At 45.5% G+C, this 24,969-nt stretch overlaps 1 protein-coding gene across 1 annotated transcript in view; it reads right to left on the minus strand.

Moving 5' to 3' along the window:
- The window catches only part of SNTG2 (syntrophin gamma 2), a 295,545-nt gene that overhangs the window by 135,291 nt on the left and 135,285 nt on the right, over window positions 1–24,969 (minus strand). The window contains exon 9 of the mRNA XM_078851956.1: window positions 6,333–6,460. Coding sequence (XP_078708082.1) covers window positions 6,333–6,460 — 128 coding nt within the window. The remainder of the gene's footprint in view (window positions 1–6,332; window positions 6,461–24,969) is intronic.

Consider the following 24,969-nt stretch of genomic DNA (forward strand, 5'->3'; position numbering starts at 1 on the left):
AAATATTTCTAGCACAGTTTAACAGGGTATTCTGAGTGCCATAAGGAAGATGTATGGCTTCTCACAATCCTATTCAAGCAGCAAGACATCATGGGACTTATCTTTTTCAGGGATCATGTGACTGCAGGCTACAAAATAAGATCTGCTGAGAAGAAGAAGCAGGATATCTAAGATAGCTCCTGCTCCCCAGTAAGAAAGAGACTAGAGAATAGGCTGCACCTATTTCAGGGTCTTTCTACAGAGAGAAAGAGAGAGATTGATCTCTGTCTAATATAAAATGTCCTATCAACTCAGAGGAAAATTCAGGAACAGTGGTGAGGGGAAACTGAGGGAGTCACTGCATCACTATGGGACACAGTGTGACCTTCATGTTGAACTACTGATTTTTGGAGGTTAGGGAGCACTTTGCTTTCTGTTCCTGATAAACAGATTAGATGAAGAGAAGTGAAGCATATTAGATGACACAGTGGCACTGGCAAGTTGCTTTGTATATGAAACCTAACAGTGCCTCAAAGGATTAACAGCCTTTGAAAGCTAGGGGATTTCCCTTCTGCTTGTGCTACAAGAGCAAGACCCAGGAGTAGGAACCATCTGAGTGATATCTACAGGAAAGTAATTTCCCCTTTAACTTCATTAAACAATGAAAGGCCAACACCACCAGGGGTTCTTTATTGCCAACAGAATGTTTAACTAAGTTCCAGTTAACTAAGTTCCACCTCAAGATGGACTAGGCCTTGAAGAAAATGGTTTGAAAATGTTCCTGTTTATTTTCTGAAAGTGTACCGTGTCTTTATCTGCAGTATTCTAAAAGCATTTTTTTTTCAGTTTTCCCAGATGATGTGTTGCACTGGGATACTGATGTCATATTTCCTCAGTCATATTTATCCTAGCAAACAGCACACCCTAAGAAGTCTGAGACAGCAGTACACTGCATTAGAATTTGGTGTATTGCCAGCAAGCAGAACAAAAGGTGAAACAATTCTCCTCCCTCTTAAAAACAAAAACACCATACTGCCTGTGATCAGTTAAGAACAATAATATTGGCATGAAAAATCCTCAGACACTATTAATATTTCAAATCCAAATCAACCAATTGTTTTGCCAGTGTGATAATTTGAAAACACTCTGATATTCATGGGGTGGGAAATACTGTGCATCAACTGGGAATGTTTTCTCAGCTATATGGGTGGTACCATTTACTGACCCCCACCCCCCGATCTTTCCCAAATTCTGTAGCTTTCTTATAATAATATAACACTAACATTGATACGGAGTAACAAAGAGACCACATTGACACCAAGTGATTTAGCTGATACCATTTTTTCTCATCTTTAGGTTGACAGAATACGGCAGTGACACTAATCCGAAAAGTCTACATGTTGATTTGGCTGATGTTATTTTGTTAACGGGTCCTCACTCATGCAGAAATTTAGTGTCCGGTACACTAAATGTAACACATTCCTAATGAATCTCTTTTAAATTAAACTAGATCAGATGTTAAAATATTCAAAGCCAACTCTGGCAAATCAACATATTGAGTTAAATGTTGAGAGAAGTCATTTGGGGACACCAAAGGGGTATTACTAAAAGTAATGGGATAGATAAAGGAAAGCGTAGGATGATTAACAAGGAAAATATCCCAACAGGTGTTTTAGAACTAGAGCTGATTGGATAATGAAAAATCATATTTGCAAAGATATTTGTGAATAAATGGATGATCTTGCTTCAAGAAGAATAGTGGCACAGGTTAGTAATTCAAACATTTATGAATAATGAATATCATTCATTTGTTCCAGTAGCACCTCAGTGTCCCAGCTAGGGATCAATGTCTCTATTGCACTATGCAAACATGCAGTAAAGCCACAGGGCTGGATGCACAAAGGAAGCTGGTGCCTAAGTCCATGTTTTAGGCACCTTAGTCCCAATTTTGGGACCACTGCAATGCACAAAACTCCTGTCAAAGCCCTGTAGGCCTCTTGGCCTTTAAGTTTTCAAGGAGAAAGTTCCCTAGGGCCCTATGTTTCTGCCTCAGAGTATGCTCACTGCCATCTAATTCTACGTATCCAAAACCTGTCTTCCAGCTAAGTTCCAGAGTGATTGACAAACCAGGGGAAGATAGGCCTTTGGTTGCCTAACACATGTGCGGGTACTGGTCTGGCAGACATATTCAGAGGCCACCTACCAAATTGGTTCCCATTCAAAATCTGGCCAGAGGAGGTGATGCCCACCGTATAACTTTTAGCCCAGTGGTTCATAGTAGTCTCCCAAGAGGTGAGAGACCCCCCCGTTCAAGTACTACACTTTAATTATATATATTTTTTAAAAGAGTAATTAACAATCAAAGAGGAAGGTGCCATCCGGTGACACAAATGAGCATTGAAAGGATCAGCTTTCCTGTTAAAACTAAGCAAGGTGAATACTAAGGTATTTATGATTTGGAAGAGAACCAAGATGAGACTTTTAATCCAATCCCAGTAAAAGTATACTAGAATCTAGCTTGGCAGACAGAATAAACAGACATGGTGCAATAATAATAAGACCTAATGCTCTTACAGCACTTCTTATCTGTAACTCTCAGACTGCTCTACAAAGGAGGTAAGTGTAATTATCCTCATTATCATTATTAAAGAGAGGCAAACTGAGGCACAGAGAGGTGAAGTGATTGTCCAAGGTCACTCATGAAGCCAGTGCCACAACCAGGAATAGAATCTTCTGAGTCCTAGTCCAGTGCACTATCCACTATGCAACACTGCATCTCTCGTGGTACCAGTGCAAAACATGTCTGATACAAACAGAAGTCAAGAAAGGTCAGCACAGAGTTATAATCAATAATGTCAACACACTGACATGATATTCTTTGTAAGACATTATAAAAGAAACAGCAAAGACAAACTTGAGTAAAGTTGCACATAGTTTAAAACCCTATGACAGACAATCTCAGTTTTGTTCAGATACCTGTCTGAAATGCTTGAAGAAAAGATTATTTACAGAAAAAAAGAGAAAAAGCTGAAAATACACCTTACTCACAACAATCATGGTTAAAAAAACAAAACAAATAAGATCAGCAAGGTCATTTCAAGTTGCTATAACAGTCAGACAGCAAGAATAACTGGATTGACTTCTGCCCTGTTTATGACAGTTTGTATAACAAAGCAAATTCATGAGCAAGAAACAGAATATCTGAAAGATTTTTCAGAAACGTAAGATGTGACTTCTTACATTGCCTCTTACTAGTTTCTTACTTGTTCAGTGCAGATAACGTGTTTGGTGCCGTACAAAGCAATTTTTCTCTCGTCCCTGAGAGAAGATGTAAAGAATCTTAAAAAAAACTTTTCAAAACAGCATCAGACCAGCAGGCATAATTAAATTAAGGCTAATCTTTTAAACAGCCTACTAAGCACTGAAGATCTTATAACTTCCTATAGGTAAATATTTTGAAAACGCCGGCCAATTATTTGTTCTTCCCTGGCTTATAAAAATATTTCTTCATAGTATTATATTTGGCTTTTGGTGTGCACCAATTGGCAGGTATTTTCAAAATATTTTTCTATTGGAGGTTAATCTTGGACTGCCTTTCTACAATGTAAAATTACAATGGTGTTAAAAGAACATAATTTTGATTGCAAAGTCAAGCTCTTGAAAGTTAAATAATTCCCAGGCAACCTGAATTCTGTCTCCTTTTGCTTTAAGATAGCTTTAAGTAAATGATCACGTACAATCAGGACCTATGCCTCATTCAATGCACGGGATGATGATGCTCAAGGAAGGAGGCAACAATTCAAAAATTCTTTTCATTCTCGTCATTCAATGTGTGGCCCAATCTGATCCCTTACGTATTGCATGCCATCCAAATCCTGAATACAAAATTATTCATTTCCTTGTCGTCTTTTTTTTTTTTTGGAAACCCACAGTGACTGCATGTGTAACCAACGTTAATGAATGTATTTTCACAATTTGCCTGGGAGATAAATTATTATCCCACCCTACAGATGTTTTAAGTGATTTGCTCAAGGTCATGCAATGAAACAGAGGCAAAGTCAAGGTTAGAACTCAGTCTCCTGACTCCCATCCATGTGCTCATTCCTCCAGACTACACTTCCTGACTGAGAATCATAGACTATCAGGGTTGGAAGGGACCTCAGGAGGTCATCTAGTTGAACCCCCTGCTCAAAGCAGGACCAAGCCCCCAATTTTGCCCCAGATCTCTAAATGGCCCCTTCAAGGATTGAACTCACAACCCTGGGTTTAGCAGGCCAGTGCTCAAACCCCTGAGCTATCCCTTTCCCCTTTTGGGTTCCCTTCATGACACTCCTGGACCCAGCACATGGCCCCAACAGCCCATAGACTCATAGAATATCAGGGTTGGAAGGGACCTCAGGAGGTCATCTAGTCCAACCCCCTGCTCAAAGCAGGACCAATCCCCAATTTTTGGCCCAGATCCTTAAATGGCCCCTCAAGGATTGAACTCACAACCCTGGTATGTGAATGGTACTGAGCATTCACATTTCCCAGTGACTTCACCTGCAGTTAGGGTGTCAGGCCCCAGATGCCTCAAGTCAGGCGCACAGGAAATGAGGAAACCACATTTGGTGACCAGGTGTCACAATTTTAGCTAACATGACTTGCTTAACGTCACACAGGAAGGTAGTCTGTGGCAGAAGTAGAGACAGAAGTTAATTCTCCTGCATATGGCTCATTGGGGATTGAGTTCTAGATCTCTCTTAGTACAAATTTCTTTACTGCTTTTCTCTCTTCAGAGACAGATTTAAAATGTGTCTCCTCCTCAAGCCAAACCGTGGCCACTGGGAGCTGCGGGGGGCCATGCCTGCAGGGTCAAAGTAAACACAATGTCTCGCGACCTGCCTTTGGATTACCTTGATGGGCCACATGCCGAAGGTTGCCAACCCCTGTGCGAGTTTTTTTTTAATGTTGTATAAATCTAAAGTCTTCTTTACAACAGTTTTTTTTCCCTTTAGGAAACTGTTAAAACTTTGATAGCATTTAAAAAGTGGGTGAGAAACAGCGTTCTTATCTATTGTTTAACATAAACTGTTTTTTCCTTTTAAGTTAGGATGTGTGTGTCTGTGTGTTTTGTATAAAGTTAAAGATTTCATTATAAAAGTTTTCCTCTGGGCAACACTTTAAAAAACATTGTTTTTAAAAAAGGTGGGTGTGTTATGTGGTTTTTGTTGTTGTTGTTTAAATGAGCCAAACAATTGTTCTTATTAAGCTCTGAGATTAGGACAAGAAACAATGGGCTTAAATTGCAGCAAGGGAAGTTTAGGTTGGTCATTAGGAAAAACTTCCTAGCTATTAGGTTAAACATTGAAATAAAATGCCTAGGGAGGTTGTGAAATCTCTGTATTTGGAGATGTTTAAAAGCAAGTTAGACAAACACCTGTCAGGGATGGTCTAGATAATACTTAGTCCTGCATGGAGTTCAGGGGACTGAACTAGAAGATGCCTGCAGGTCCCTTCCACTCCAATGATTCTCCTATTAAAAGTGCACGTGACTGGATACGGACTCGGAGGATGGGACAAATGCAAAAAGGGTGTGCGCAAACCTGTCAAAAACACATGGTGATCAACCCTATCAAACATATTACTACTAGACCTTATTTTTTCTTCCCTTTTCTTTAATAAACTTTATTTTTCCTCTCTTTCTTTAATAAACCTTTTTGCTCTCTTTCTTTAAGAGCCCTTATTTTTCCTCAGTTTTCTTTAATAATCTTTATTTTCTTCTTTCTTTAATAACCCCCTTATTTTTCTCTCTCTTTCCTCTCTGTCTGTAATAACCTCCCTTATTTCTCTCTCTCTCTCTTTAATAACCTACCTTATTTTTTATCTCTTCTCAGAACCTGCCTTATTTTTCTGAATTATCTAAAAATCTATTCTTCACACATAAAATCACATGCACACAATGATCCCTAACATTCCCCATGGAAAAAAAAAGTAACAAAACCCGTATTTTCCCCCAGATGGCTGACCACACCAGAAGGGTATGTGACCAGACTGAGAACCGGCAGACAGGATATAAGGCAAAAAAGGGGTATGGAAACCTCTTAAAAAGACCTGGTGATGAATCCTATCTTACTTACTTACCCTATCTTACCTACTTATTTTATTGCCCTTTTTTACTTTTTCTTTGTCTTCAACAGTCCTCCTATGCATGTTATAAATTACAAGAGAAAATAGGCAGCATGGTTTTGTATAATAATATGAACTAAAAATTTTAATCTCTCAAGTAAAAGCATTTTTCCGCTGCCAACACCTTCACAATAAAAATGAGGTGCAGTTAGTTAACCCACTTCTTTCCCTTTCAAATTACAAACCTTAATTTATCTGTTCCAGCTTTGTATCTTGAGATTCGAGCTATCGACAGAGGAACTGATAGGGTGTCTAGCCAGCGCTTTTCATATTTTGGTTCATTAGCTATGGGTGAGGAGGGCGATGATGGAGCCTGTAGAGAATAAATGAGAATCAGTAAGCACAGTCTATCAGTTCATACAGTGCAGAAAGCACTGAAATGCATCTAGAGCTGTGCGCTCTTCAAAAGCTAGTAACACATAGTAATATAAATTGTTAAGAAACAGAGTTTAGGAGAGAAATTAAAATAAGCATTTATGTGAAAACAAAACAGAGATCTTGGTGCTATGCCTGTGTTTTGATTTTATTGTTTGTGTGATGTTAAATCCATTTATGTTTTAATTAAAATTTGAAGGCCACTTCTAATTGATGGTACAAATAGGCTCATTTTAATGTCAGTGTTTTACTCGTAAATCTCCTATTTTTCTCCATCCAAATTCCTTCTGATTACAACGTAAGATCACTCCAGGGTAGAACTTCATTTGGAATGTGTTTGTGCTTTCCCTTAAATATCTATACACAATTGTCAAGAAAAAACAGTGCATAAAATATATTGAAGTAAGGACTACTGTAATCATGCAACAAATTTTGCATATACTGATACATTGTGACATTTACCCATGCCTTCATTTAGCCACAGATTTGAAAATCCTGAATCACATGTTATACCTAAGGCAGGAAATATCCATATATGGACTAGTAAACTTTGAGAGTTTCAATTTTAGAGTTTTGTTCAAAACCATTACATTGGGCATTTTCTCTCCCTGAAGAACTGGATACATGGATCCTGGGATACCTGCAGAAGGCAGGATCCTCAACATTATAACAGCAACATGTGATGTGCATCAAAGATGTTCCAGATTTTTGAGGATCTGGGTAAAGTGGAAATTATTGTTGATCTACTGATTTGGGATGAGCACCCCAGCATGCCAAAGAAAACCTTAAATTAAACAGGAGCAAATGTGAGCTAAAAACTGAATTAGATTAATAATTTAGGACACACATTCAATGACAAAGGAGCTCAAATCAAACCTAAGAAAGGAGGTTTTACAGAGGCTCATGAGCATGTTAATATATCTAATCCCTAATTTATCACAGTGAAACCCTTCATTTGAAATACTGCATGAAGATATTACAGAATGGAACAGCAATGATTAAAAAAGAATTCTTTGGGGAATTAAAAAAGTTGTCACAGAAGCACAGGTACTGAAACACTTCGAGATTAACAAAAGGCCCAACATTTCAGTCGATACAAGATAACATGAATTGTGAACTGTTCTTCGATAAAATGATGGCCCTGAGGTATGTACTTCTGTAGCACTCACTAAAACACAATAAAACTGAGCTCAGATTGAGAAAGAAAAGGTGGTAATTGTTGCTGGTTGTGAGTGATTTCATGAATATGCTTATGGACAGCAATCAGTTGAAGCAGAAACAAACTAGAAACTTTTGGAAACCATTGTTTGAAGCATCACTTAGATTTCAGAAAATGATCAAGAAAACTGAAAAAAAAACCCATCCTTAATAAATGTGAAATACAGAACCAGCAAGGGGCTTCTTACAAAGCAAGTAAAAACAGTGAAAGATACCTAAGCCCTGGTCTACACTAGGATTTTAGGTCGAATTTAGCAACGTTAAATCGATGTAAACCTGCACCCGTCCACACAATGAAGCCCTTTATTTCGACTTAAAGGGCTCTTAAAATCGATTTCCATACTCCACCCGTGACAAGTGGATTAGCGCTTAAATCGACCTTGCCGGGTCAAATTTGGAGTACTGTGGACACAATTCGATGGTATTGGCCTCCGGGAGCTATCCCAGAGTGCTCCATTGTGACCGCTCTGGACAGCACTCTCAACTCAGATGCACTGGCCAGGTAGACAGGAAAAGAACTGCGAACTTTTGAATCTCATTTCCTGTTTGGCCAGCGTGGCAAGCTGCAGTTGACCATGCAGAGCTCATCAGCAGAGGTAACCATGACGGAGTCCCAGAATCGCAAAAGAACTCCAGCATGGACCGAACGGGAGGTACGGGATCTGATCGCTGTATGGGGAGAGGAATCCGTGCTATCAGAACTCCGTTCCAGTTTTCGAAATGCCAAAACCTTTGTGAAAATCTCCCAGGGCATGAAGGACAGAGGCCATAACAGGGATCCGAAGCAGTGCCGCTTGAAACTTAAGGAGCTGAGGCAAGCCTACCAGAAAACCAGAGGGGCGAACGGCCGCTCCGGGTCAGAGCCCCAAACATGCCGCTTCTATGATGAGCTGCATGCCATTTTAGGGGGTTCAGCCACCACTACCGCAGCCGTGTTGTTTGACTCCTTCAATGGAGATGGAGGCAACACGGAAGCAGGTTTTGGGGACAAAGAAGATGATGATGATGAGGAGGAGGTTGTAGATAGCTCACAGCAAGCAAGCGGAGAAACCGGTTTTCCGGACAGCCAGGAACTGTTTCTCACCCTGGACCTGGAGCCAGTACCCCCCGAACCCACCCAAGGCTGCCTCCTGGACCCGGCAGGCAGAGAAGGGACCTCCGGTGAGTGTACCTTTTAAAATACTATACATGGTTTGAAAGCAAGCATGTGAAAGGATTAATTTGCCCTGGCATTCGCAGCTCTCCTGGATGTACTCCCAAAGCCTTTGCAAAAGGTTTCTGGGGAGGGCAGCCTTATTGCGTCCTTCATGGTAGGACACTTTACCACTCCAGGCCAGTAACACGTACTCGGGAATCATTGTACAACAAAGCATTGCAGTGTATGTTTGCTGGCGTTCAAGCAACATCCGTTCTTTATCTCTCTGTGTTATCCTCAGGAGAGTGAGATATAATTCATGGTCACCTGGTTGAAATAGAGTGCTTTTCTTCAGGGGACATTCAGAGGAGCCCGTTCCTACTGAGCTGTTTGCCTGCGGCTGAACAGAAATGTTCCCCGCTGTTAGCCATGGGGAGGGGGGAGGGTTGAGGGGGTAGCCAAGCGGTGGGGAGAGGCAAAATGCGACCTTGTAACGAAAAGCACATGTGCTTTGTATGTAATGTTAACAGCAAGGTTTACCCTGAAAGACTGTAGCCACTGTTTTATAAAATGTGTCTTTTTTTTTCTCCACCAGCTGCATGTGTTTCAATGATCACAGGATCTTCTCCTTCCCAGAGGCTAGTGAAGCTTAGAAAGAAAAAAAAATGCACTCGTGATTAAATGTTCTCTGAGCTCATGCTGTCCTCCCACACTGACAGAGCACAGACGAATGCATGGAGGCAAATAATGTCAGAGTGCAGGAAAGCACAAAATGACCGGGAGGAGAGGTGGCGGGCTGAAGAGAGTAAGTGGCGGGTTGAAGACAGGGCTGAAGCTCAAATGTGGCGGCAGCGTGATGAGAGGAGGCAGGATTCAATGCTGAGGCTGCTGGAGGACCAAACCAGTATTCTCCAGTGTATGGCTGAGCTGCAGCAAAGGCAGCTGGAGCACAAACTGCTACTACAGCCCCTGTGTAACCAACCGCCCTCCTCCCCAAGTTCCATAGCCTCCACATCCAGACTCCCAAGAACTCCCAAGTCCCAAGAACTCGGTGGGGGGCCACCGGCCAACCAGCCACTCCACCACAGAGGATTGCCCCAAAAAAAGAAGGCTGGCATTCAATAAATTTTAAAGTTGTAAACTTTTAAAGTGCTGTGTGGCATTTTCCTTCCCTCCTCCACCACCCCTCCTGGGCTACCTTGGTAGTCGTCCCCCTATTTGTGTGATGAATGAATAAAGAATACATGAATGTGAAGCAACAATGACTTTATTGCCTCTGCAAGCAATGATTAAAGGGAGGAGGGGAAGGTGGTTAGCTTGCAGGGAAGTAGAGTGAACCAAGGGGCGGGGCGGTTTCATCAAGGAGAAACAAACAGAACTTTCACACTGTAGCCTGGCCAGTCATGAAACTGGTTTTCAAAGCTTCTCTGATGCGTACCGCGCCCTCCTGTGCTCTTCTAACTGCCCTATTGTGTGGCCGCACGTAACCAGCAGCCAGGCGATTTGCCTCAACCTTCCACCCCGCCATAAACGTCTCCCCCTTACTCTCACAGATATTGTGGAGCGCACAGCAAGCAGTAATAACAGTGGGAATATTGGTTTCGCTGAGGTCTAAGCGAGTCAGTAAACTGCACCAGCACACCTTTAAACGTCCAAATGCACATTCTACCACCATTCTGCACTTGCTCAGCCTGTAGTTGAACAGCTCCTGACTACTGTCCAGGCTGCCTGTGTACGGCTTCATGAGCCATGGCATTAAGGGGTAGGTTGGGTCCCCAAGGATACATATAGGCATTTCAACGTCACCAACAGTTATTTTCTGGTCTGGGAATAAAGTCCCTTCCTGCAGCTTTTGAAACAGACCAGAGTTCCTGAAGATGCGAGCGTCATGTACCTTTCCCGACCATCCCACGTTGATGTTGGTGAAATGTCCCTTGTGATCCACCACAGCTTGCAGCACTGTTGAAAAGTACCCCTTGCGGTTTATGTACTCGCCGGCTTGGTGCTCCGGTGCCAAGATAGGGATATGGGTTCCGTCTATAGCCCCACCACAGTTAGGGAATCCCATTGCAGCAAAGCCATCCACTATGACCTGCACATTTCCCAGGGTCACTACCCTTGATATCAGCAGATCTTTGATTGCGTGGGCTACTTGCATCACAGCAGCCCCAACAGTAGATTTGCCCACTCCAAATTGATTCCCAACTGACCGGTAGCTGTCTGGCGTTGCAAGCTTCCACAGGGCTATCGCCACTCGCTTCTCAACTGTGAGGGCTGCTCTCATCTTGGTATTATTGCGCTTCAGGGCAGGGGAAGGTAAGTCACAAGTTCCATGAAAGTGCCCTTACGCATGCGAAAGTTTCGCAGCCACTGGGAATCGTCCCAGACCTGCAACACTATGCGGTCCCACTAGTCTGTGCTTGTTTCCCGAGCCCAGAATCGGCGTTCCACAGCATGAACCTGCCCCATTAGTACCATGATGTATGCATGTGTAAGCAGCGTCAGGATGAGCTCCACCCTGACATCTGGTGGTGAGGTGTGGCAAATTATGGAAAAGAACTTCAGGGGCCGATCTCATTTGCATAGGCACACCCACTCCGCCTAGAATGAGACCATAGCTGCCCAAATGGTCACTTTGGCTGCTGTGGGATCCCCAGTGTCTCTGTTATTGGGGCAGGAAGAATAAATTGTTATTACCCTGATTATGGGAACTGTGCTTGGAACTGTATGTGGCCTTTTGTTATGATGAAGGGATTCACCATCAACTAAGTAGCCCTCGCTAGGCAAGGGTCATGGGTTCCAAAACTCGGTGAATGGAGAGAGGCTGGGGACAAGTATTAATACTTGCTGGTATGGGCCCCTTGGTGAGGGCCTTACATGCTAATTGCACTTCCTCCTCTCTCCACCGTGGAATATCAGAGCTAATTTTGATTTCATTAGAAGTCTAGTTATAGGCTGCTGAGCTCACTTTGGGCTAACAGTGAACCAGCACTGGGCCTCCCCTACTACAAGCTGAATTCACCTAAGAGCTGAAATCACTGAGTGTTGTGTTAAGTAGTGGGGGAGCCTTAAGATATATTGTGGAGTAATTTGCAGGACAGCTGGAGTGCCTTGTGGACAGGCTGGTGAAGCAGTTCGACGTGGAGCAGTTCGTAGGTGGCAGGAGCTGCTTGTGGGCTGCAGAGTGGAGCGGAGCTGAGCGAAGGAGTTCGTGGGGCGGCTGGTGGAGCGGAGCGCAGCTGAGCGTAGGAGTTTGTGGGGCGGCTGGCGGAGCGGAGCTATGGAGCTATGGGGCGGTCAGCTTCAGATCATGTAAGGTGCCTCTTACCCCCGTCCCATCTCCACCCAGGTTGGGAGGTAAAGCTCCGCAGATAAACTTTCGAACTCTGGGGCTGCCCTGACCAGGGACAGAGACTTTTGGGTCATTGGACTTTTGGGACTTTGGGTGATTTGGGGTTGCTGGACTCAAGAACCAAAGGGAAAAGGGCATGCCCCAATTTGCTTGGGGTGGGGTTTTTTTGCTCATGGGTTGTGTTATGAATCCGGTTGGTGGTGTTTCCCCAACATAATGCCACATTGTTTCTCTCTGTTATTAAAAGGCTTTTGCTACACTCAGACTATGTGCTTGCGAGAGGGGAAGTATTGCCTCTTGGAGGCGCCCAGAGGGGGTGGTATATATTTGTCCCAGGTCACTGGGTGGGGGCTCGAGCCGGTTTGCATTGTGCTATTGGAATGGATCCCCTAGATATTGAACCCGACCCTTGTTGCTGCCAACTCTGACGGGCAGAAGGGTTACATTTTTGGGGGCTCGTCCGGGATTGCCTGGGTCAGTACCCCTCGCAAGCACCTGTTGAGTGATCCACTACATTGGGAAACAATTTATATTTTTTTTGTTTGTGCTTATATTTTGAGGAAATTACTGTTTGTATAATGACTAATATGTCAGGTTTGTTGGGCCTTGGCTCAGCAGCTTCTGGCTCAGCAGCTTCTAGCTCAGAGGCTGCAGCCTCGGCTGATGATTGGACAAAAGCTCTGGGGCAAACATTGGAAAAGGTTGTGCTGCCCCATGCTGAGTCAGACTCTTGTCGTAAGTTAAGATTATTTGCTGGGGAGGAGGAGTTTGAACCCTGGTTAGAGCATACCACTGAAATGCTGCAAGAGTGGGCCGTACCAGATGCAGAAAAGCGAAGATGCGTTATAGAGAGCCTTGGCGGCCCAGCATTAGATGTGATTCACACCCTGAAGCTCATTGACCCTGGGGTCAGTGTGAAGGACTGCCTAGAGGCCCTTGAACACAACTTTGGGAGCGTAGAGGGCCCTGAAGACAGCTACTGTAAGTTCCTTAATTCCCGACAACAAAAGGGCGAGAAGGCTTCAGCCTACATACAGAGACTGGAGAGACTGCTTCAGAGAGATGTCATGAGGGGAGCAGTGACTGCTGAGCAGATGGATCAGACCAGACTGGCTCAAATTGTAAGAGGAACTCAGTATCAGAACCCGATTCTACTTCATCTCCAGCTAAGAGAACGACGGGAACATCCCCCAAGTTACTCCCAGCTGATAAAAGAGGTCAGAGAGGAGGAAGAAAGGCAGGCTGCCAGTGAGTTTTGGGAAGCCCAAACATCGGAGCCAGCCAGCACAACCCCACTGCAAACGGCCAGTGTACTGATGGTGAGCACCAGAGAGGAACTTGCCCAACAAATGCAGGTCCTGACGGAATGGATATCTGAGCTGCAAAGTACCGTTGACCGAGTTAAGACTTCCAGGAATAAGAAGCCTCAAACTGTGGCAATTGAGAAGCCCGCACTTAGAGCCACCATCCCCCCCAGGCGAAGGGGGAAAGGTCAATTCTTCTGCCACCGATGTGGTCAGGATGGACACAGTGATGCCAAGTGCCGTAATGAAGAAAACCCCTACTTAGTGTATGGAAAGCTAAGGATCAGTTGGGAGAGATCCGGTAGCTGCCAGAGGGTCTGGGGACGGGGACCCCCCAGGTCTGCAGGATTTGAAGATTCCCCCAGAAAAGACTGTCCAGCTGGGATCCCTGCAGGACTGATAGGGCCTCAAGCAGACGTCACGGTGAGGATCGAAGGGGTGGAGTGTAAAGCAGTGCTTGACACTGGATCTCAAGTGACTATTATATTTCAGTCATTCTACCAACAGATGCTTAGGCACCTGCCTATACAGCCACTGACTGGCCTTGGCCTGTGTGGCCTCAGCATGGATGAATACCCCTATCAAGGGTATGTCATAGTGCACCTGGAATTCCCAGAGGAGGTTGCTGGGGTAAGAGAAGAGGTAGACACAGCTGCCTTAATATGCCCTGACCCTAAAGGGACTTCTGATGTGTCTGTGCTGATAGGGACCAACTCCAGTCTCTTCAAGGTACTCACGGATTACTGCAGAAGGCGGGCTGGGGACCAATACCTGAATACCCTGATGATCCATACGCTTTGTGCTGAAGCCTATCGGAAAATTGAGAGCGCTAAAAGGGACACATCTGAGCTACCGCTTAGGGCACTGAAGTACGCGGGCATGACCCCCTTAGTAGTGCCTGCAAGGATGGAGCAAGAAGTGCTTGTCATGAGCACCTGTCTGAAAGGCAGTAAACGGATGTTAGCAATGATAGAGCAGCCGATGGGAGGAGAGCTCCCTGAAGGAGTGCTGGTCCCCAGTGGAGTCATAACCCTACCTGCTGAAGCCCAGGAAAGTGTGACTATACTGATTGCTAATGAAACGAGTCGTGATGTTGTTGTGAAGCAAGGACAAAAGATAGCAGACCTCTTTGAGCCTGAGTCGATTGTAAAACCCCAGTGTGAAACTCAAGTTCCGACAATAGACCCAGCAAAGTTTGACTTTGGAGATTCACCAGTGTCCAAGGACTGGAAAGATCACCTGAGGAAGAAACTTTGTGAAAGATCCAAGGTGTTCTCACTGTATGAGTGGGATGTGGGATGTGCAAAAGGAGTAGAGCACAATATCAGACTACATGACTCTCGACCTTTCAGGGAGAGATCTAGGAAGATTGCTCTCTCTGAGATGGAAGATGTGCAACATCATCTTCAGGAGCTGGCTGCGAATGGCATCATTACAGAGTCCCGCAGCCCATACACCTCACCCATTGTGGTAGTCCATAAAAAGAATGGGAAAATCCGGATGTGTATTGACTACCGCACCCTAAACAGCCGTACTGTGGTCGACCAGTACACTATGCCTCGAGTGTAAGATGCCTTAGACTGTTTGCTGGGAAGCCAGTGGTTCTCTGTGTTGGATCTTCGAAGTGGATACTACCAGATCCCTCTGGGAGAAGAAGATAAGGAGAAGACAGCCTTCATCTTCCCATTAGGGTTTTATCAGTTTGAACGCATGCCCCAAGGGATTTCTGGAGCACCTGCCACCTTTCAACGTCTCATGGAGAAAGTTGTGGGAGACATGAATTTACTGCAAGTGTTAGTTTATTTGGATGACCTGATTGTGTTTGGAAGAACCTTAGAGGAGCATGAAGAAAGACTTCTTAAAGTGCTTGATAGGTTGGAGGATTATGGTCTGAAGCTTTCAATTGACAAATGCCAGTTCTGCAGAACCTCAGTGAAGTATGTGGGTCACATTGTGTCCCAAGAGGGTGTGAGTACTGATCCTGATAAAATAGAAGCACTCACTACATGGCCACGTCCAAGTAACTACAGAGAACTCAAGACCTTTCTTGGATTTAGTGGCTACTACCGCAGATTTGTGAAAAACTATGCTACGATTGTAAAGCCTCTGAATGATCTTACCAGGCGACATCAGTCCAGCAAGAACAAATCTAAGTCCAAGAATAAGGGGAGGTCCCCAAAGCCTCCTGTGCAGAGACACTGTGGCCCCTTTGCACCATTTGGGCCACGGTGGGATGAGAGATGTGAAAGGGCTTTTCGAGAAATCATTACTTGCCTAACTCATGCTCCAGTCCTAGTTTTTGCTGACCCAAGCAAACCATTTATCCTGCATACTGATGCCAGTTTGGAGGGTCTGGGAGCAGTCCTGTATCAGGAAGTGGAAGGCAAATGTAAACCTGTAGCCTTTGCCAGCCGAGGACTGTCTGATAGTGAAACTCGCTATCCCACCCACAAGCTGGAATTTTTGGCCTTGAAATGGGCCATCAGTGAGAAATTTCGAGACTACTTGTACGGTGCTCAGTTCCAGGTGTGGACAGACAACAATCCACTGACTTATGTGTTAACAAGTGCTAAGCTGGATGCTACAGGGCAGAGATGGGTGGCCGCCTTGGCTAGCTATGAGTTCAGCATTCAGTACCGATCAGGGAGAAGCAATGTAGATGCAGATGCATTGTCCAGGCGTCCGCAGGCTCCAGAAGTTGCTGTGATACCCACAGATGGAGTGAGAGCTATTTGCAGTGTGAGTCGCCGAGAGCCAGAGGCCCGTGAGAGCCTTCAGGGATGTGTTGCAGAAGCTTTGGGCCTGCCCCCTGAATGCATGCCTTCTGCTTCAGTGAACTATATTGCATTAGACCAATCTCCTTTGCCCATACTCAATGCGGCTGACTAGCAACAAGCCCAGTGGCAAGATATTGACATTCGTGATACACTACTTGCCAAAAGCGAGGGGCGAAGTCCAGCTGCAGTTGTCCCACCTAACCCGGAGGGTAAACTACTATTGAGAGAATGGACCAAACTAAAACTGATTCAGGGAGTGCTACACCGAATGACTACTGACCTTTACAAAAAAACCGAGCACAACTAGTACTGCCAAAAAAGTACAGAGCCCTGGCCATGAGGGCCCTGCATGATGACTTTGGGCATTTAGGGATGGAGAGGACCCTGGAACTTATTCGTAGTAGGTTCTATTGGCCCCGAATGGCTGAAGATGTTCGCAGAAAATGTGAGACTTGCGCTCGAAGTGTTCAAAGGAAAACTCTGCCCACGAGGGCTGCATATCTCAAGAACATAGAATCATAGAATCACAGAATATCAGGGTTGAAAGGGACCCCAGAAGGTCATCTAGTCCAACCCCCTGCTCGAAGCAGGACCAATTCCCAGTTAAATCATCGCAGCCAGGGCTTTGTCAAGCCTGACCTTAAAAACCTCTAAGGAAGGAGATTCAACCACCTCCCTAGGTAACGCATTCCAGTGTTTCACCACCCTCTTAGTGAAAAAGTTTTTCCTAATATCCAATCTAAACCTCCCCCACTGCAACTTGAGACCATTACTCCTCGTTCTGTCATCTGCTACCATTGAGAACAGTCTGGAGCCATCCTCTTTGGAACCCCCTTTCAGGTAGTTGAAAGCAGCTATCAAATCCCCCCTCATTCTTCTCTTCTGCAGGCTAAACAATCCCAGCTCCCTCAGCCTCTCCTCATAACTCATGTGTTCCAGTCCCCTAATCATTTTTGTTGCCCTTCGCTGGACTCTCTCCAATTTATCCACATCCTTCTTGAAGTGTGGGGCCCAAAACTGGACACAGTACTCCAGATGAGGCCTCACCAATGTCGAACATCACCAGCAACAAACCTTTGGAGTTGGTATGCATTGATTTCTTGTCTGTGGAGGTAGACAAGAGGAATGTTGGGAACATTCTAGTAGTGACTGACCATTTTACACGGTATGCACAGGCATATCCCACACATGATCAGAGGGCCACCACCATTGCTCAAGTATTGTGGGACAAATATTTCTCAGTCTGTGGATTCCTGGATCGGATACACTCTGATCAGGGGCGGGATTTTGAGAGTCACCTTCTGAAGGAGGTGCTGAAGATAGCAGGAATTAAAAAGTCTAGGACAACGCCTGTCATAAATATAAAGGGAAGGGTAAACCCCTTTGAAATCCCTCCTGGCCAGGGGAAAGCTCCTCTCACCTGTAAAGGGTTAAGAAGCTAAAGGTAACCTCGCTGGCACCTGACCAAAATGACCAATGAGGAGACAAGATACTTTCAAAAGCTGGGAGGAGGGAGAGAAACAAAGGGTCTGTGTCTGTCTGTAGTCTTCTTTGTTGGGGATAGACCAGGAATGGAGTCTTAGAACTTTTAGTAAGTAATCTAGCTAGGTATGTGTTAGATTATGATTTCTTTAAATGGCTGAGAAAAGGATTGTGCTGAATAGAATAACTATTTCTGTCTGTGTATCTTTTTTGTAACTTAAGGTTTTGCCTAGAGGGGTTCTCTATGTTTTTGAATCTAATTACCCTGTAAGATATCTACCATCCTGATTTTACCGGGGGGGGGGGGATTTCTTCATTTCTATTTACTTCTATTTTTATTAAAAGTCTTCTTGTAAGGAACTGAATGCTTTTTCATTGTTCTCAGATCCAAGGGTTTGGGTCTGTGGTCACCTATGCAAATTGGTGAGGCTTTTTATCCAACATTTCCCAGGAACGGGGGGGTGCAAGTGTTGGGAGGATTGTGCATTGTTCTTAAGATCCAAGGGTCTGGGTCTGTAGTCACCTAGGCAAATTGGTGAGGCTTTTTACCAAACCTTGTCCAGGAAGTGGGGTGCAAGGTTTTGGGAAGTATTTTGGGGGGAAGGACGCATCCAAACAGCTATTCCCCAGTAACCAGTATTAGTTTGGTGGTGGTAGCGGCCAGTCCAAGGACAACGGGTGGAATATTTTGTACCTTGGGGAAGTTTTGACCTAAGCTGGTATAGATAAGCTTAGGAGGTTGTTCATGCAGGTCCCCACATCTGTACCCTAGAGTTCAGAGTGGGGGAGGAACCTTGACATGGTGGCATAGTGGTGGGATTAACCTGAAATCATTTTGAGATCCAGTTGAGATTTTTTGAACTAGAAATACAGATTTTAAAAAGGAAATTTTTTTTTTTCCTTTGGAAAGTAAGTCCAGAAAGCAGCTGAAACTGAAAGCAGCTTGTTTTTTCTCTGCTTTGTGGCCAAGCAGAGACAAAAGGGGATTATCTTTGTGAATTGCAGGTTTTCTTTGCCTGGAGGCAGGGTACTTAACTCCTGCAGGGAAATTCACAGTCTTCCAACCCAGAGGTTTTTTTTTTTTCTTTTCTTCCTAAAAGTACATCGGGGGTGTGTGTTCTACCCATTTGCTTTTTCTTTGGGCTGGGTAAGCAGGTTTCCAAGTAGTTGGAGGTTTTTTGCTTTAATTTGGGCCCAGAGCAGAGACAAGGGAATTGTCTTTTTCTGTAGGCTGACAATCACTATCAGAGAATAGGTATTCCAGCACAGCAAAATTTTACAGCCAAGTTTTGTTTGTTTATTTCTAAACCTCGGGTGTAAAGTTAGTTAAAAACAGAGAGGTTAGAATGACCAAATCCTCAGCTCGACTACAGCTGGAATTAGCCAAATTTCAGGCTGAGGAAAAACAAAGGGAACATGAAAGACAGATAGAACTCATGCGGCTGAAGAAGGAGGAGAAGGAAGAAGAGAGGAAGCATGTGAAGGAGGAGAAGGAAAAAGAGAGGAAGCATGTGGAGGAGGTGGAGAGGACAAAGGCCCAGCAGAATATACCAACAAACCCTAGCAATCCTTCTCCAGGTACCACTTCCCATCCCAGAAAGTTCCCCACCTACAAGGCAGGTGATGATACTGAGGCCTTCTTAGAAAACTTCGAAAGGGCCTGCCTTGGGTACAGCATCTCTACCGACCAATACATGGTAGAGCTGAGGCCACAGCTCAGTGGACCCTTAGCTGAGGTGGCAGTTGAAATGCCTAAAGAACACATGAACAAGTATGAACTGTTTAAATCCAAGGCGAGAGTCAGAATGGGGATAACACCCGAGCAGTCTCGTCGGAGGTTCAGAGCCCTAAGGTGGAAACCAGACATGTCATTTACCCGACATGCCTACCACATTGTGAAACATTGGGATGCCTGGATATCAGGAGCAAGTGTTGAATCTCCAGAAAATTTGCCCTTCCTAATGCAAATGGAACAATTCTTAGAGGGTGTTCCTGAGGAAATAGAAAGATACATCCTAGATGGGAAACCCAAAACTGTAATCGAGGCAGGAGAGATTGGAGCCAGATGGGTGGAGGTGGCAGAGAAGAAGAAAACTGGTCGCAGTTGGAGCGGAGACCAGAAGGGACCACCCCAGACCACACCCTATTACCGGGGGCCGCCCAAGGCCCCACCTACCTCCCAAAGAACCCTCCAGACCCCTTATCGTCCTGCCACCCCGTTCTCCAGCAACCCTCCTCGCCCCAGTGACCCGTCAGCTGGACGATGTTTTAAATGTAACGAGCTGGGGCATGTAAAGGCCAACTGCCCCAAGAACCCCAACAGATTACAGTTCATTGCACCGGAATCACACCAGAGGTCCACAGGCCCAGATACCTCCCAGATACCCTTGGAGCGGAGGGAAACTGTGAGTGTGGGCGGGAAGAAGGTCACCGCGTGGAGGAACACCAGAGCACAAGTGTCAGCTATCCATGCTTCCTTAGTGGACCCCAATTTAATCAACCCAGAGATCCAAGTGACGATTCAACCCTTCAAGTCCAACTCTTTCAATTTGCCTACAGCCAAGTTGCCTGTCCAGTACAAGGGCTGGTCAGGAATGTGGACTTTTGCAGTCTATGATGATTATCCCATCCCCATGCTGTTGGGGGAAGACTTGGCCAATCACGTGAAGCAGGCCAAGAGGGTGGGAACGGTCACCCGCAGCCAGGCTAAACAAGCCGTGAGGCCTAGCTCTGTTCCGGAAACTTCTATCAGGACCCGGTCAGAGGTGATGGACCCGGACCCCAGGCCAATGTCTGCAACAGCAGTAGTGGATCCAGTCCCAGAGACCCAGATGGAACCAGTCCCAGAACCGGAACCAGCTGAACAACCAACACCAGACCCCGTGCCAGCACTGAATCCAGTACTTGCAACCTCAACACCAGAGGGCCCCACCGAACCTGAACTGGCAGCAGCCGATAACCCTACACAAGAGGCTCAGCCGGAGCCTGAATCCCAACATAGTGCACCAGCGGAGAGCGGTTCACAGTCAACAGAAACAGCTCCATCCCCTATATCGCTTCCAGAGGGACCAAGCCTAGGTCCCCAATCCAATGAGTAACTGATGTCTCCAGCATCAAGGGAACAGTTCCAGACCGAACAGGAAGCAGATGAAAGCCTCCAGAGAGCTTGGACGGCGGCACGGAGCAACCCACCGCCTCTCAGCTCTTCTAATTGATCCCGGTTTGTTGTAGAAAGAGGACTTTTATACAAGGAAACTCTTTCTGGGGGACACCAGGAACACTGGCATCCTCAGAGACAGTTGGTAGTTCCAACTAAATACTGGGCCAAGCTCTTGAGCTTAGCCCATGATCACCCTAGTGGCCATGCTGGGGTGAACAGGACCAAAGACCGTTTGGGGGGGTCATTTCACTGGGAGGGAATGGGCAAGGATGTTTCTACCTATGTCCAGTCTTGTGAGGTGTGCCAAAGAGTGGGAAAACCCCAAGACCAGGTCAAAGCCCCTCTCCAGCCACTCCCCATCATTGAAGTTCCATTTCAGTGAGTAGCTGTGGATATTCTGGGTCCTTTTCCGAAAAAGACACCCAGAGGAAAGCAGTACATACTGACTTTCATGGATTTTGCCACCCGACGGCCGGAAGCAGTAGCTCTAAGCAACACCAGGGCTAAAAGTGTGTGCCAGGCACTAGCAGACATTTTTGCCAGGGTAGGTTGGCCCTCCGACATCCTCACAGATGCAGGGACTAATTTCCTGGCAGGAACTATGAAAAACCTTTGGGAAGCTCATGGGGTAAATCACTTGGTTGCCACTCCTTACCATCATCAAACAAATGGCATGGTGGAGAAGTTTAATGGAACTTTGGGGGCCATGATACGTAAATTTGTAAATGAGCACTCCAATGATTGGGACCTAGTGTTGCAGCAGTTGCTCTTTGCCTACAGAGCTGTACCACATCCCAGTTTAGGGTTTTCCCCATTTGAACTTGTCTATGGCCGTGAGGTTAAGGGGCCATTGCAGTTGGTGAAGCAGCAATGGGAGGGATTTACACCTTCTCCAGGAACTAACATTCTGGACTTTGTAACCAACCTACAAAACACCCTCCGAACCTCTTTAGCCCTTGCTAGAGAAAACTTACAGGATGCTCAAAAAGAGCAAAAAGCCTGGTATGATAAACATGCCAGAGAGCGTTCCTTCAAAGTAGGAGACCAGGTCATGGTCTTAAAGGCGCTCCAGGCCCATAAAATGGAAGCATCGTGGGAAGGGCCATTCACGGTCCAGGAGCGCCTGGAAGCTGTTAATTATCTCATAGCATTCCCCACCTCCAACCGAAAGCCTAAGGTGTACCATATTAATTCTCTAAAGCCCTTTTATTCCAGAGAATTAAAGGTTTGTCAGTTTACAGCCCAGGGAGGAGACGACGCTGAGTGGCCTGAAGGTGTCTACTACGAAGGGAAATGTGCTGGTGGTGTGGAAGAGGTGAACCTCTCCATGACCCTTGGGCGTATGCAGCGACAGCAGATCCAGGAGCTGTGCACTAGCTACGCGCCAACGTTCTCAGCCACCCCAGGACTGACTGAACGGGCATACCACTCCATTGACACAGGTAATGCTCACCCAATTAGGGTCTAACCTTACCGGGTGTCTCCTCAAGCTAAAACTGCTATAGAACGGGAGATCCAGGATATGTTACAGATGGGTGTAATCCGCCCCTCTGAAAGTGCATGGGCATCTCCAGTGGTTCTAGTTCCCAAACCAGATGGGGAAATACGTTTTTGCATGGACTACCGTAAGCTAAATGCTGTAACTCGCCCAGACAACTATCCAATGCCACGCACAGATGAACTATTAGAGAAACTGGGACGGGCCCAGTTCATCTCTACCTTGGACTTAACCAAGGGGTACTGGCAGGTACCGCTAGATGAATCTGCCAAGGAAAGGTCAGCCTTCATCACACATCTCGGGCTGTATGAATTTAATGTACTCCCTTTCGGGCTGCGAAATGCACCCGCCACTTTCCAAAGACTTGTAGATGGTCTCCTAGCGGGATTAGGAGAATATGCAGTCGCCTACCTTGACGATGTGGCCATATTTTCGGATTCCTGGGCAGACCACCTGGAACATCTACAAAAAGTCCTTGAGCGCATAAGGGAGGCAGGACTAACTGTTAAGGCTAAGAAGTGTCAAATAGGCCTAAACAGAGTGACTTACCTTGGACACCAGGTGGGTCAAGGAACTATCAGCCCCCTACAGGCCAAAGTGGATGCTATCCAAAAGTGGCCTGTCCCAAAGTCAAAGAAACAGGTTCAGTCCTTCTTAGGTTTGGCCGGTTATTACAGACGATTTGTACCGCTCTACAGCCAAATCGCTGCCCCACTGACAGACCTAACCAAAAAGAAACAGCCAAATGCTGTTCAGTGGACCGGAAAGTGTCAGAAGGCCTTTAACAAGCTTAAAGCGACACTCATGTCTGACCCTGTACTAAGGGCCCCAGACTTTGACAAACCGTTCCTAGTAACCACAGATGCGTCCGAGCGTGGTGTGGGAGCAGTTTTCATGCAGAAAGGACCTGATCAAGAATTCCACCCTGTAGTGTTTCTCAGCAAAAAACTGTCTGAGAGGGAAAGCAACTGGTCAGTCACTTCTATTTTTATTAAAAGTCTTCTTGTAAGGAACTGAATGCATGAACAACCTCCTAAGCTTATCTATACCAGCTTAGGTCAAAACTTCCCCAAGGTACAAAATATTCCACCCGTTGTCCTTGGACTGGCCGCTACCACCACCAAACTAATACTGGTTACTGGGGAATAGCTGTTTGGACGCGTCCTTCCCCCCAAAATACTTCCCAAAACCTTGCACCCCACTTCCTGGACAAGGTTTGGTAAAAAGCCTCACCAATTTGCCTAGGTGACTACAGATCCAGACCCTTGGATCTTAAGAACAATGCACAATCCTCCCAACACTTGCATCCCCCCTTTCCTGAGAAATGTTGGATAAAAAGCCTCACCAATTTGCATAGGTGACCACAGACCCAAACCCTTGGATCTGAGAACAATGAAAAAGCATTCAGTTTATTACAAGAAGACTTTTAATAAAAAATAGAAGTAAATAGAAATGAAGAAATCCCCCCTGTAAAATCAGGATGGTAGATATCTTACAGGGTAATTAGATTCAAAAACATAGAGAACCCCTCTAGGCAAAACCTTAAGTTACAAAAAAGATACACAGACAGAAATAGTTATTCTATTCAGCACAATCCTTTTCTCAGCCATTTAAAGAAATCATAATCTAACACATACCTAGCTAGATTACTTACTAAAAGTTCTAAGACTCCATTCCTGGTCTATCCCCGACAAAGAAGACTACAGACAGACACAGACCCTTTGTTTCTCTCCCTCCTCCCAGCTTTTGAAAGTATCTTGTCTCCTCATTGGTCATTTTGGTCAGGTGCCAGCGAGGTTACCTTTAGCTTCTTAACCCTTTACAGGTGAGAGGAGCTTTCCCCTGGCCAGGAGGGATTTCAAAGGGGTTTACCCTTCCCTTTATATTTATGACAACGCCTTATCACCCCCAAGGTGATCCTCAGCCAGAGAGGTTCAATTGAACCCTATTAGATATGTTGGGAACTTTGCGACCAGAGCAGAAGGCAACCTGGAGCCAGCATGTTGCATTTGTGGTGCATGCCTACAATGCCACAAAGAACGATGCTACGGGAGTCACCCCATATCTCTTGATGTTTGGGCAAGAACCAAGATTACCCATAGACTTGTGCTTTGGTGTATCAGAGGATGGAGATAGCTATGAAACTCATCAGCAATATGCATCCTGACTAAGAGAAAAGCTGCGGGATGCTTATCGCTTAGCTACCGCTGCAGCTCGGAAGAACGCAGACCGCAACAAACATCGATATGATGCTAGAGTGCGTTCGCAGGAGCTCCAGCCGGGGAGCGAATTTCCTGCTGCGAAATTTGGGTATTGCTGGCAAACACAAGATAGCTGACAGATGGAAGGCAACACCTTACCTGGTGATGGAAAAGCTGGGAGATCTGCCAGTCTACAAGATCAAACCTGAAGACGGTCCAGGGCAAATAAAGACGGTGCATAGAAACCTTTTGCTCCCTGTGGGGGAATTGGTAAGCACCCCTTATGAGATGGGCCACAGCAGGGCAGCCGGGCAGAACAG

This window comes from Lepidochelys kempii, chromosome 3 (assembly GCF_965140285.1).
Source record: "Lepidochelys kempii isolate rLepKem1 chromosome 3, rLepKem1.hap1, whole genome shotgun sequence".
NCBI lineage: Eukaryota > Metazoa > Chordata > Testudines > Cheloniidae > Lepidochelys > Lepidochelys kempii.